Genomic DNA, 14,013 nt, shown 5'->3' on the forward strand with positions numbered 1-14,013 from the left:
TGTGTGATTGATTTTGGTTCGTTGGATATAGCTGGGAGGAGAAATTGCATATAGCCTTAGTTTCCAATAAATTCTTCGGTAGATATAGTTAATCCTAGGAACTAAAATCATGTATTTTTCAAAATCTCAAAAGAGAGAGAGAGAAAAAAAAAAAAAAAAGTAGTTAAGTCAAATTTATCAGAAAGGGAAAATGATTTCTTTTTCCCCCTTAATTTTTAGAGTTTTACTCAGAGCAAAGGCGTGGGACAGACACATCGAAATCGCGTGGCTCCAGCCAAGCATTTGACAATGACAATAGACAGCTATTTAAAAGACAAATTAAAAAAAAAACCATGTTATATATTATCAGCTAAGTTTAATTTAATGAAAATAGTATAATTAAAAAATGTTAAAATACAAAATATTTCATTTAAATTTTTAAAACTTAAGCATCAAATTAAAAGGAAAAAAAAAGAGGGAGAAACCATATAAACAAAAGCACCAAAACATATGGAGAAAAAATATTAAATTTAAGTTTAGTCTGGTGGTATCTAATGGATCCTTAAATTTTTAATTTTATATTTCTATGAATTTTAAAAGTGTCAAATATGGATATAGTATTTTTTTAATTTTAGACCTTGAAATTTTATTGTTTTGTGCCCAATTGGATTCTAGAGGTATTCATTTGATAGGTTCATGAAAATGTTTAATAAGTTAAAGATTTATTATACACAATTAAAATTTTAGGACTTTTATGATACTTTTGAAGTTCAAGTTCGTATTAATTGTAAAATTGAAAGTTTAGAAACTTAGGCATAAAATTGAAATTTCAAGAATCTACTAGATAATTTCAGAGCTACTTCGAAAATTCATGACCAGTTTAGTGATATTTCCGTTTCTTATTTCTCGTTTTAAGTTTTGAGAAGCATAAGAGTTTAATAACTATTTATGTTTTTCGTTTCACATTTTTTTAGAAACATTCTCAAAATTGTACGGGTTCATATTTTTTTTATATATTTTTTTCATTTTCTCACTTTGGATTATAAAAAAAAATTCAAAATTTTTTTTTCACTTTCAATTTTTCCCCAAAAACAGCATTATTTTATGATTATTGACTCATAAATTTCATAATAAATATGAAATTTTAAATTTTATATAAAAATTTTAATTTTTCAATTTTAAATTTTTAGAAAAAAGAAACTAGAAATAATAATTGAAGTTATACTAAATGAGATTAAATAAATATGTATTTACAAAAATATCATTATTTTTTATTTTTTAAAACATGTCACAAAAGTGAGTCTTAGTTGGTCTAATGTGATTGTCTACGTTTACCATTTATTTTATTTTTTAAGAATAAATACATATTCCTTTCTTCTATTTTTATAATGATTTCCATGATAATAAAAAAGAATTAATAAAGAAGAAAGAAAAAATTATATTTTTATTTATTAAAAGAAACCTGAAACAAAAAACACAAAAAAGAAAGAAACAAAAAAATAGAAAGTTCCAAGTTTCCAACATACAAGGCTTATTGAGGAGAGGACTAATATGGTAATTTAATCCATTAAAAAAAACATCGCCCCGATTTTTCCAAGGAGCCGGCGACCCAAATAAAAAAAGTACAACGCAGTACAGATCGTTGACAGTCAACGCCAACGTGGCAATCCACTACCCACCACGTGTCGTCTTCCTATTGGACCACTCTCCCCAACCCACCATTTTAAAACCCCTCGCAACCCTTCTCCTCATTTCCTGCTAATTTCTTTCTCTCTCTCTCCATCTCCTGGGCTCGATTTTCTCGAGGTAAAAATCCCACCTTTTTCATCTCCCACTTGTTGATTTCTTCGTTCCTTTTCTTTGCATTAGGGTTTCGCTTCAGGCTGCGGATTTCATCTTTTTCCCCCTTTTCTTTCGATTTTTTTATCCGGTTCGATTCTTCCTATTTTCCTGTTTTCTTGTTGGATGTCGAGATCTAGGGTTTGCGTGAGGGTGACTTTTAAAAAGTTTGTTGCCTTTTCTGTTTTGGGAATTTCTTGATTATTTGATCGTGATTTTCGTATATGTGGGCTGTTTTTCATTGCTTAATTTGACTCCCGATTGATGAAAATGAGACTTGGATAGTGTAGTATGGAATTCTGTTGGAATATGCTTTTTTATTCTGTTCTCTTAGGGTGCGATTAGCGGGTAAATGCTTAGTTGTTGTGTTGCTATATGTAAGATTGAATTTAGAGTGCTCGTCTGGATTACTGGTTTATGATTCCATCTTCTTTTTTTTTCCCTAAAAAAGATATTAATGGAAGGGTTCGAGATATCGGTACTCTTGAGTGAATTAGATCTTAATCCATGAACTATGAGAACTCGTATTGCAATGTATGTGATCTGATCTGTTCTTTCTCTTCTTTTGCTTGTGTTTGTGGGGGGCAGAGAATTAATAGTTTGATACAGTGAAGATGTCGCCGGTTGATTCTTCGAGGGAGGAAAACGTTTACATGGCCAAGTTGGCCGAACAGGCTGAACGATATGAGGAAATGGTGGAGTTCATGGAGAAAGTTGCCAAGACTGTGGATGTCGAGGAGCTGACTGTTGAGGAGAGGAATCTCCTATCTGTTGCTTACAAGAATGTTATCGGGGCTCGGAGGGCCTCGTGGAGGATTATTTCTTCCATTGAGCAGAAGGAAGAGAGTCGGGGAAATGAGGACCATGTTTCAGTTATCAAGGAGTACCGTGGCAAGATCGAAAATGAGTTGAGCAAGATCTGTGATGGGATTTTGAGCCTACTTGAGTCTCATCTCATCCCATCAGCCTCATCTGCTGAGTCAAAGGTGTTTTATCTCAAAATGAAGGGTGATTACCACAGGTACCTGGCCGAGTTTAAGACTGGATCTGAGAGGAAGGAAGCAGCTGAGAGCACGTTATTAGCCTACAAGTCTGCTCAGGTTAATTTGACCACGCCTTGGATTTCTCCCCTCGTCATATTACCCTTTCTATTGCCTGATGGTGCTTCTAGGAACACTTTGTCACTGTTTGTACTGATGATTGTCAACCATTAATACAGGATATTGCACTTGCTGAATTGGCTCCTACTCATCCAATTAGGCTCGGTCTCGCTCTTAACTTCTCAGTATTTTATTATGAGATCCTTAACTCGCCAGACCGTGCTTGCAATTTGGCAAAGCAGGTAATGCTGAACTTCAAGCTTTGGTGGCAGTTCAATTATGCAGAATGTTATATTTATTTGATGATTGGTTTCTGGTTAATTCTATCATAAGTTGTTATAGATGGAAATACGGAGGACCCCTTTTTTGGCGGTGGATTTCTGGCTTTGTTGTGTGCTTCTTTCAAAAGTAAAGCACACAAACACAAACAAGAGACTGATTGAGGTTTTTTTAATTCTGTTTTCCAAATAGGCTTTTGATGAAGCAATTTCTGAACTTGACACATTGGGTGAAGAATCATACAAGGATAGCACCTTGATCATGCAACTCCTCCGAGACAACTTGACCCTTTGGACTTCTGATATAACGGTTAGTAATGTGCTCGTGCACGAGCCTTAACACGCATTGGCTACTCGATTTTGTTTCCCAAAAATAACTTGCCACTCCTCTTCCTTTCTGTTTCCCCAACTACTGGTTTCTTTACCGTTGTGCACCTGCCTTGAAAAACCTGGATTTTAAATGATGTCCAAAACAGTCTGTGTTTTATTGTTTTTCTCTGCTCTAAACAATCTCTAGATCCAGAATAGAGAAACTAGATCCATGAGATGAGCCACAAGCCTCAAATTCCCAAGTTTTTATATTAGAGCAATGTGGTACACCGTACGCATGAGCTGGCTTGTGAAACTGCCAGAACTGATGACATGATAGGAAAAGTTTGTAGTCATGTCCTGTCATGTTTTGGGGCCGCCGGCTGTGCTAAGCACCAACACGTATATGTTAGCACAGTATACAGACACAAGACACAACACGTATACGGACACAAGACACAACACGGATGTGACATGACACATTTATTAAATATGCATTGTCACATTTATTAAATATGCATTTTTTTAATCTAGTGTACTGTCTTGAAGATTTTGCCTTGCTAGATAAGTGTTCAATACATGTCTAACAAGTCTTGTATTCATATTCAATTTGTACAAGTAGACAACAAGTGTCATACACGGACACATTAACCCAAACTAAAGTGTGTGTGCTCCTCTGCTGCTGTTGGGTCTGAATTTAGATACCGATATTCTAGTAGAATCATAACATGATGATGAATTGTGGCAAAATTTTTGTAGGATGATGCTGGAGATGAGATTAAGGAAGCATCAAAACGCGAATCAGGGGAGGGACAGTAGTTTGCCTTGTTGATGAGTTGATAGGAGTCGTACTCTGTACCTTTTTTTTTCCTCTTGAAATGTCGCGACCCTGTTTTAGTGTTGTTAGTGGTACGTGGGTTGTTGGTAGTTCTGAATGAATGAAATGTGTTTGGTTGATGGGTTTGGCTTTTGAGTGCGAGATCTGGATGGATTGGAAGCACTTTTAGGGCCTTTGAAGAATACTCCAACAAGAGTATAAATGTGCTTTTATTGTTTATGAGATGAATTTGGATGTCTGGTGTTTTGAGTGTGCTGCTATGGAACATGATTTTTTGTTCAAACAAATTGCTCTCTCTGTTCTTCACTGTCTCTATATACATCGTGTTTCAATAATTCATCTCGTAAATCTATCGCAATTTTTTGGTTTAAATCTGTCTTTTCCCTCACTATTTTGGTTCTTAAACTTCTGATTCCTTATTAAGTTGAGAAGGCGGAAGATCAAGGGTTAATTGAGGGTTCTTGAATTTTTTATTCCTTAACAAGTTGAGAAGGTGGAAGCGTAAAGGGGTCAGGTTAATTAAAGAGTGACTTCAAAGTCTATGATGGTCAACCTATTTGTAAATTTAGGAATTAGTAAATTTCTGTGAATTTAGGAGTTAGTAAATTTCTGTGTTTTTCGACACCAAATTTTGTTGGATTAGATGGTTGTTTTGTGAGTTTAGTCTGGGGTGGGTGTAAATTAGTCCGGACACACTCGAACATCAAAAGAAAAAGAAAAAAAAAAGTTGAGAAGGTGGAAGGGTGGCTGTCTGGTAGCAATTGATGGTAGAAGTCAATGTCGATTTGGAAATATTTGTGGAAATTGATATCGAATCCTTTTGTGGATGGTTCATTTTCTTTCATAACATATTTGAGATGAATGGTATGGTTCATTTTCTTTCATAACATATTCGAGATTAATGGCAGGCATAGTTGTCTCTTGCATGTGGCAACATTTGAACTTTATGTTAAAAAATTCATTGGTTAAATGAATATGAACTTCTAAGAATTTTCAAACTTTGAAGATTGTCTAAAAAATTTTTAAACTCTCAACTTTATGCTTGTTAAGTCATTGACTTAAATATATTTTTTAAAATCTAGAGACTTAATAGACATAAAATTGAAATATCTTAAAGTTTTAATAAATGTCAAATATGTTAGATATAAAATCGAAAGTTTAGGATCTATTAGACCTTCTTATACGTTGATTTATTAAACATAAAATTGAATCAATATTTTTTTTATTAATTATATAATAAAAATTTTACTTATGCATATTTTTTATTCATTTGTTCAATAAGACAATGGTTTACATGGACAACTATTTGAAGCTACATTTAGTTGAATAGATATTGGATGTCAATACAAAATTATTACAACTATTAAAGTAACAAACTAAAATAAAACTTTTGAAAGTTAAAAAATCATAGCCTACACATCATGGCCTTACAAACTCATACACCATAGAGTTGCTTAATTATTTTGCTCTAAAACCACACCCAAACTTGAACTAAAACTTCCCAAATGTCATAGATTTAATGGGAATGTGGTGGGAGGAGGTTGAATAAAGAAGGGCAAAGAGAAGAATACCAAAATGAAGAGAGCAAAAAATGCAAATGATTTGCAAGGATCAGCATACTTTCTAACAAGTTTGATTCCCTCTTGTTGGCCTCTCCTTGAGGAAGGAGACGAAGAAGAAGAATCGTCCACTTCTACTATTGGGGGTGTCAAAAACCCGTACACCATCCCACTAAACGCGGCTCCTGTATGGGTCCTACAACATTCAATTGGGTGAAACATTAGTGACTTCTTCGAGTGGGTTTGAAAAGACTCAAAGTGATTTTGAAAATAATCAAAATTATTTTGCTTTTAAAGGAAACACGATGGTGTTTTTTTTTCCTAAGAGTGTTTGTAGAAGAAGTATTCCACTTAAAAGTACACTAAAAGTGTTTATAAAAAGTACTTTTTTTTAAGAAGACGCTCTAAACTTACCTTCAAGATTTCTTCCAATAGTGTTTATAGAAAAAATATTTCCCCAAAATCACTTCTTTCAAAAGTCATCTCAAACTCATTACTAGGGGTCGTACTCAACCTTTAATTTGAATGAAAATTAAAAAAAAAAACAAAAACAAAAAACTTGGGTCATATTTGTGAGTCCTATTTGATAATCATTTCATTTTCTTTTTTTTTTAAATTAAACTTCTAACACTACTATTACTTGAGTTTCTGTGTATTATTACCTTCTAAAAAATGAAATTGTGAAAAAGTAAGCTCAATTTTAAAAATCACAAATCTAAAAATTATCAAACAATGCTTTATTTCAAATTTTACGAATATGTAAACGAAGTAGATAACAAAACAAAGAAACATCCAAGTAGAAATGGCTTAATTTTTAGAGAGAACAAAACAAATTAAACGATAAGACCTTAGTTTGGAAGGAGAGAGTTTTAGTTACCATTCATCAATTGGACCAATATTGCTTAAAATTGAGCTGATGACAGCTGCAATTATTGCCTTTAAAAACATGTTGTCTAAAACATCCTTTGCAATCACACCTTTGTTTTGAAATTGGTAACTAAGCCAAGCTCCAATCATGGCAAACACAGGCCCCTGCACAAAGTGTGATCATATAGTTACACCAACGAAATCAAGTTTTTCGTTTATTGTTTTTAGTTTTTTCCAAAACATAAATAAATACATTATATTATCACTTTTTACTTATAAAATACATAATAAATATAAAATGTAAATTTTGAATATTTTATTTGAAATTTAACTTTCATATTAAAACTTTAATTTTTTTCATTTAAAATTTCAGAGAACAATAAACTAGAAGTGGTTACCAAATATAATTCTATAATAAAAAAGAAAAAGAAATAAGGAACGGTTGTCAAACTAAATTATGTTTTTTGATTGAAAAATAGGAAAATAAATACGACAAATACAAACGTTACCAAACATTGAATTTGTCAGACATGTTTAAAGATGTCCTTTTTTTCTCTTAATATCGTGAGCGTCTGGACTGGCTTATGAAACATGGAAATGAATTTATCGATCTCGAGATCGAGAAAAGAATGTTTACCGTGCCACCAACCGTCGGCTCGGGAGTATGGAGGAAGCTTGTGAAATTGCCAGAAACTCCTCCCAAGACATAGATCAAGAAAAATGTAAAGGGACCATATTCTCTGCAAACTTGACGACCAAATGTAAGAAGTGCCCAACAACTGAGACCAACATGAAAAACTCCTGAATGCTGCATCAACACATGTTAAATGTCAAAAAAAAAAAAAAAAAGCTTTTTTCAAATACATTACAATTAGTCCCATTATTAACAATATAATTATATAAAGGATCTTAAATTTGATAATATATAAGAGAAAAGAATATTTTCAACATGAAATGGGTCCGCTGTATTTAAAATTTGTGTCATCTAATAAATCTCTAAACTTTCGATTCTATGTCTAATAATAAGTCTATAACATATTCAACATCTTCTAAAATAGCAAATCTGTTAGACATTAAATTAATTTTGTCTAAGAAAATCCAACTTTTAATCTTGTATTTATCAGGACTTTGAATTAAAAAAAAAACAAATTGTTAATTGACATGCAAAATTGAAAATTTAAGAATCTACCCAAAATAAAAAATTTAAAAATATATTAGACACTATTTAAAATTCAGGGATCTATTGAAAGACGATCCTTCTAAAGTTCAAGGACTAAATTTGTAATTTAACCGTGTTTATTTTAGCAAAGATTTGCAGTTTAATTGCAAGAGCAAACTCTTTTAAAATGAGTTTGGATTGACTTTTGAATAGGTGAAAAAGCACTTCATCGTCTCAATCCTATAAACACCGTTAGAATAACAACCTATTAAAATTGAAGTAATTTTGACATAGGTGAAAGTGATTCTACTTATACTAAAATCACTTCCAAACATGTCCTAAATAATAATCAAAGCATTTTTAAGTGTTTTCAGAAGTTTGAAAACTGCTTTCGATAGACTATAAACACGGAAAACAGATCTAGAACAGAAACACGAACCGAGTTTATATCAATCTTGTACCAGAAACATAGGCGTCACAAGCCTCCACCACTCTCCTACAAGAATCAACTCATTTATCTTTGCTCCATATACAGAGGGGAGTGAAAAGAGTTGCAGCTCTGAGTTTTTTACTGGACTTGCTATTTCAAACAAGAAAACCGCTATGTTTACAGAAACCAAGCTACTTCTGCATTCAAAAAAAGAAAGGAAAAAAACCGAGCACGGTAGCGTTAGCAACCATATTAGACCATATATTATGCGTCGAACATCAATAAAAAAGCGAGTTTCAAAGCATTTTTCAAAATTTCAATGTACTTAGCTTAAAATTACTTATTTTAAAAATCAATATGTAAATCTTATGAGTTAAGTTTGAACTTTACATTAAGTAGAGGTCACTGATTTCGTCTTCTTGGACGGTTGTGCTAATCGTATCATTCAATCGCTCATGTCGTATCGGTGTATTTTCTTCTTGATCTTCAAAAGGGGATGATGTGAAGAACAATTTGCCTTCATTTTGTTCATCAAAAGCAGATAGAGTATGATTGTGCAGGTCTTTATCTGTAGGGATTATAGATACCATATTCAGAAATAGTTTCAATTTGCAAGATATTGAAAGGGTGTTTGGGGATTAAGAACAAAGGAAGGTACTAAAAGCTTCATCAGCCAACTTGATAATTGAAATTTTTTGTAATTTTCAAAATCACTGTACATTAAATATATATACTGATTAAATTGATCATAACCTATCAAATTGATTAACATTTGATAAATTTTTAAAATTTTAGTAGAGCATCATGATAATAGAAGTCAAGATTTAAAATCGTGAGTTAATTTAATTAAGTTCAAATCCTATTTTAGTTTTTGAACTTTCACGTCGGTTTCATTTTGATCCCCGACCTCACAAACATTTTGTATATATTTAGAAAAAATATATATTTAAACCTACATGGGTTATGTTTGATTAGGTATAAGGTTTTTAAGACAAATTCAAATTTGTAACAATAATTTAGTTCCTACTGTGAAAATATTATTAAAATTAAGTGTCGATTTTCATTATATAGCAATTTAGGCACTGTAGTTTATAAACACATTTGATTCTTCATTATTTACTGATCTATATATATAAGAAATTTCGCTAAATCTTAACAACATTTTTCATGCAATAGGGACTAAATCGTTACAAATTATAAACTACAAGAATTAAATTGTTACATATTAAAGTTTAGAGACTAAAATTGTTACAAATTTGAAAGCATATGAACTAAACTTTAGAGACTAGATCGTTACTTCAATGAAAGTATTTGAACCAAAAGTGATTTCTAATGTGCGTGTCTGTAGAGAGAGATTAAAGTGATCAACAATATAGCATTCCCTATGATGTGGATATATATCAAAAAAGAATTTACCTTTATCAACTTTTTCAAAATAATCATCAAGCAATTGCAGCTCCTTCTTTGCTGTGAACTGACCAGTATCAAGCACCTCAATCTTCTCCAAAGAATCAAATTTTCTCTTATTTCCACCACCTTTGAGCCTTCCAAAATAGGAGCCCAATGATCTCAACTGTTTCTCATTGGTACTGCTACACTCCCAAGCATGTGGCTCAAACCCTCTTCTAGACTTTCTTGTCTCCGCCGTGATCGAAATGGCAGACGGACCGTAACTCGATATCTCCGGCCATTGTTTGCGGTTCAAAATACTTGGTGGGTTCTTTAAAACGGGACTGCACGCGCAAACGTTGTAGGCTAGCTTGTTCGACCCGAAAATGATTTGGATTGGATTGATCGAGTCGTTATGATATCGGGCATAGTATATGGTTGGAACAACAGCCATTACAAGGAGAGGTTTTGAAAAGTTTGCAGAGGCTTTTGGAGTTCATTAATTGCATGGGATTTGTTTTGTTAAAGATCATTTGGGGTTTAAAGAATCTAGGTAATCCTGCCTTATCTCTGCTAATCCATTAAGATCATGCCACGTGTTGCATTACTGCACTGCTATTGGCCTTTCGACCACATGTGAAAAATCTTAGTGGACCCCACCCAGTACTGGATTGGGTTTGGGATTTTGAAGGTCTTTGTCTGCCACCTCAGCAGCTAAGAGGGTCAAAACTGTTCTCAGCCATCAGCTTTGTCTGGCTGACATTTACAGTCAGCCATTTTAGAAAAAGTTATATATACACATGTATGTTTATTTGGGCAAATTCAATTTTGGTCCAGGAGATTTCTTTTTTTTTTTTATGTCTATGGATATATGGACCAATTTACATACATATCGATTAATCTTACGGGACAATCGTCAGACCTCACAACATTTGGTATAGAAAAACACGTCGGAATTACTAATTTTTAAGGTAGGTGGTCATCCATACACTTTTGGTCCTTAAAATTTGGAAATGTTCTTAAATGGTCGATTTTTTTTAATTAATTTTTTCTTATGTGACTTTTGTTTCTTTTATTTTTTTTCCTCTTTTCCCTGCCTTTCTCTTACATCCCTTTCCCAACTTGTTTTCTTATCAATCTCAGGGATGTTAATTGACTCTACTATATCTGGTTACCAAATAAATATAGAGACAATTTAATTCCTATGTAAGTGGTCATTATTATAGAGTTTGAACCTATTTTCTGAACCCTTGATTTATCTTAGCCTTGTTTATTTATGTATATATATAATTTTCATTACCAAAAATAGTAGATTGTTCTGACATGCTTTTAGGATAACTTTTTTCCCCAAAGAAAGAGGAAAAAGTTTGTAGATGATGAAAATCTAATATCGGTCTTTGATGAGTTGTGTGTGGAAGAAAAATCGACTACGTGTTCTATTATCTATTCGCTCATATATGGATGATATTCTAGTTCATTTTCTAGTTACTTTGGGTTCGTTTGATGATATTTCTGTTTCTTGTTTCTCGTTTTTTATTTTCATAAGAAATTTAAGCATTTTGCAACTCACTATGTTTCTTATTTCTCCTCTTTTTCTCTGAACATTTTCAAAATTGTATTGAAAGTTTGGAAACAATCAAAACAAGTTTCTACTTTCTTTCCCATTTTCAATTTTGTTTCAAAACATAAATAAAAATATTATTTTATCATACTTGAATTCATTGATGTTGGGACCATGTAATTTATTTTTCTTTATTAAAATGAAGAAAAAACAGGAACAAAAAATACGAACGTTAACAAACGAATATTTATTTATGTCTTTTAGGTCAGTTTTACTCTCAAATTGAGGAATAAGAAGAAGTATACATAATTGGTTGGGCATTGTTGGCAACTGCATGAATTCAAGATGTGATGAGTCTACCATTTTTAAGTATTCAATTGATAAATCGAAATTCTATGGCCCATGGTACTTCTGTCTCCACCCCTGCTTTTAAGGTGCAATTGGATTAGTTCTTATTTTCAGAATTACTCACAGGCTCAAGAAAATAAGAGAATCTCACCGCAGCAGAGTTCGGTCCCTCTCCCATCTTGTCGTTGGCTTCCTCCTCGCGACTCAGCTATGAAGGTGAACTCTTATGCAGCCTACCGTTCTACATCAACAGGGCTAGGTCTTATTATCATAGACCATTTGGGGGTTTTGTTGATAGCGAAATCAGTGTTTCTGTCGATTCCATTGAACCCTCTTTTTGCCGAAATCAGAGGAATTTTGGAAGCTTTAAAACTCGCTGCCTCACGGAGTTACACTCGTCTGGTTGTAGAATTTGATTGCCAAGAAGCCATTCGCCTCGTTCAAGAAGATCTGTTTACGATGGGAGAAGAAATGAATTGGATTATGGAAATTCGATCGATAGCCCTAGCTTTCGAATCAATTTCTTTCATGCACTCCCCCCGTTCATGTAATTTTTGTGCGCATTCCTTAGCCAAATGGGCAATTTCGGCCTCATCCTCGTGTTTATGGCAGTTTCCCTTCCCCTCTTGGTTAATGGATCTTGTAAAAGGGGATTCCCTTTCAACCGTTGCCCTAGTGGCTTAATTAAATGCATCTTTCTTCAAAAAAAAAGTGTTCAATTGATAAATAAAAATCTTTAATATTAGGCTTGGCATTGGTAACTCAATATTGATATTAAAATCGTAGGAACTCAAGGAACTCAAATTGAAACATTTAGGACCAGTTTGATAACTATTTCATTTTTAGTTTTTGATTTTTGATTTTTTAGTTTTTTAAAAACAGATTGTTTGATAATCAATTCAATTTTCTATTTTTTATTTTTCAAAACTTATTTTAAAATTCTATGTAAATTTCAAAAAAAAAAAAAACACCCATTTTTCAAATCTGATTTTTTCTTCTAATACTCCACTTTTTTTTCTTTCTCATATTTATCAATAAAAAATTTCTTTTTCACTCTAAATTTTTTCTTCTTCTAAATTTCTCTCTACAAAATTTATTTTTCTCTCTCTAAAATTTTCATATTTTGAATATTTATTATTATTTTTCTCCCCAAAATTTGGATCTCCATGTTTTTTTATTTTTTATTTTTTTTCTAACAAATCAGTTTCATTTCTCCCTCTAAAAATTTAATATTTTTTTAAATTTTTCTCTCTCTCAAATTTTGTCTTTTATAACTTTTCTTTCTTTTCTTAATCTTTTTTTTCTTTTGAAAATTATATTTTTCTTCTCGTTCAATTTTCTTTCACTATAACTTTTATTTATCTCTGTATTTATTTTTTGAAAATTATATTTTGAATCTTGTTTTTATTTCTAAATTGTTTCCACATATCTATTCCTCTCGACTTTACTTGTTTCCTCTAAAATATTTCTCTTTTTGTCTTTTAACTTTTTTTTCAATAATTTTTTTATCTCTCTAAAATTTATCTTCTAAAAGTTTATTTACATATTTCTAAACTTGTATTTTCATGTCTCTTACATTAGGGATGACAAAAATTTCTGTAAGATCGGGCAACGAAAATAGGAAATGCATGTCCCGACCCCGTCCCCGATTCCATTTTTTAAATAATTAATATATATTATTGCATTTTTTATTTTTAAAATTCTAAAAATAATTAAAAACAATTATAAAATCGATAATTTTTCTCGAGAATATCTCTCAGATTGAAGAACAAGGTGGAGACGAGGATTAAAAATTTTCACCAGCACGAGAATAGAGAAGAGCATCCTCACTCGCACCCACAACATCGTCATCTCTACTCTACATCGAATTTTCTCTCTCTAATTTATGTTTTCAATTTTCCAACTTTTTAAAAACATAAAACTAAAATGGTTACCAAACATGTTTGATTTTCTGTTTTTTTAAAAACAAATAACAAAAAATTGTTATCAAACATACAAATTTTTAATAGAAAAAAGACATGAGAGCTTTTCTTATTTTTTAATAAAATTTGTTAAGTTTTGTTAATGGTAGATTTTGTAAATCACTCCAACTAATTAATTTTATGCAAAATTTGATTTTCATTAAACTAATGAGTTTATAGGATCATTTACATAATGTTTAGTTAAAACTAACGAGTAAATTAGCAAAAAGAAAAATGAAATAGAAGATAAAAATTTCAACAAACTTGTCTAAATTTAGAGTCCAATGGGATGGGACTTAAAATTTGAAAATTAATACAACTTTTCATGTATAGGAGTAAAAATGGATTTTCTTTTTTCACGCAAAAGGGTATAGTAAGGCATAATAACAGAAACAA

General features: G+C 31.8%; 2 protein-coding genes across 3 annotated transcripts; one reads left to right on the top strand and one right to left on the bottom strand.

Moving 5' to 3' along the window:
* The first annotated feature begins 1,640 nt into the window (after positions 1-1,640).
* Positions 1,641-4,678, top strand: LOC111022186 (14-3-3-like protein A). Of its 2 annotated transcripts, none has more exons than XM_022299353.2 (5): positions 1,641-1,785; positions 2,407-2,918; positions 3,038-3,160; positions 3,390-3,506; positions 4,265-4,678. In XM_022299353.2, exons 2-5 carry the CDS (start codon positions 2,433-2,435, stop codon positions 4,322-4,324), a joined length of 786 nt encoding a protein of 261 aa, XP_022155045.1. In that variant the 5' UTR covers positions 1,641-1,785; positions 2,407-2,432; the 3' UTR covers positions 4,325-4,678. The 2 variants fall into 2 exon arrangements, with proteins under 2 accessions (XP_022155045.1, XP_022155047.1); XM_022299355.2 differs by lacking the exon at positions 1,641-1,785 and adding an exon at positions 1,798-1,909.
* Positions 4,679-5,632: 954 nt separating this feature from the next.
* LOC111022178 (Rhomboid-related intramembrane serine protease family protein) lies at positions 5,633-10,263 on the bottom strand. The gene is made up of 6 exons (XM_022299343.2): positions 9,775-10,263; positions 8,749-8,926; positions 8,390-8,555; positions 7,407-7,577; positions 6,780-6,934; positions 5,633-6,098 (listed from the first exon to the last, which is right to left on the bottom strand). Exons 1-6 carry the CDS (start codon positions 10,199-10,201, stop codon positions 5,852-5,854), a joined length of 1,344 nt encoding a protein of 447 aa, XP_022155035.1. The 5' UTR covers positions 10,202-10,263; the 3' UTR covers positions 5,633-5,851.
* Positions 10,264-14,013: the final 3,750 nt, after the last annotated feature.

This window comes from Momordica charantia (genome assembly GCF_013281855.1).
Source record: "Momordica charantia cultivar OHB3-1 chromosome 8 unlocalized genomic scaffold, Mcharantia_2.0 BLBB01000008.1, whole genome shotgun sequence".
Lineage (NCBI taxonomy): Eukaryota > Viridiplantae > Streptophyta > Magnoliopsida > Cucurbitales > Cucurbitaceae > Momordica > Momordica charantia.

Bases quoted from the DNA above. Each gene is read 5' to 3' on its own strand.
- LOC111022186 (XM_022299353.2), top strand. From the start codon at position 2,433: ATGTCGCCGGTTGATTCTTCGAGGGAGGAAAACGTTTACATGGCCAAG. The intron at 3,161-3,389 runs GTAATGCTGAAC...TTTTCCAAATAG, and splicing joins CTTGCAATTTGGCAAAGCAG to GCTTTTGATGAAGCAATTTC. The intron at 3,507-4,264 runs GTTAGTAATGTG...AAATTTTTGTAG, and splicing joins TTTGGACTTCTGATATAACG to GATGATGCTGGAGATGAGAT.
- LOC111022178 (XM_022299343.2), bottom strand. From the start codon at position 10,201: ATGGCTGTTGTTCCAACCATATACTATGCCCGATATCATAACGACTCG. The intron at 8,927-9,774 runs GTAAATTCTTTT...TAATCCCTACAG, and splicing joins TTTTGAAAAAGTTGATAAAG to ATAAAGACCTGCACAATCAT. The intron at 8,556-8,748 runs GTAAAGTTCAAA...TTTTGAATGCAG, and splicing joins ATCAGTGACCTCTACTTAAT to AAGTAGCTTGGTTTCTGTAA.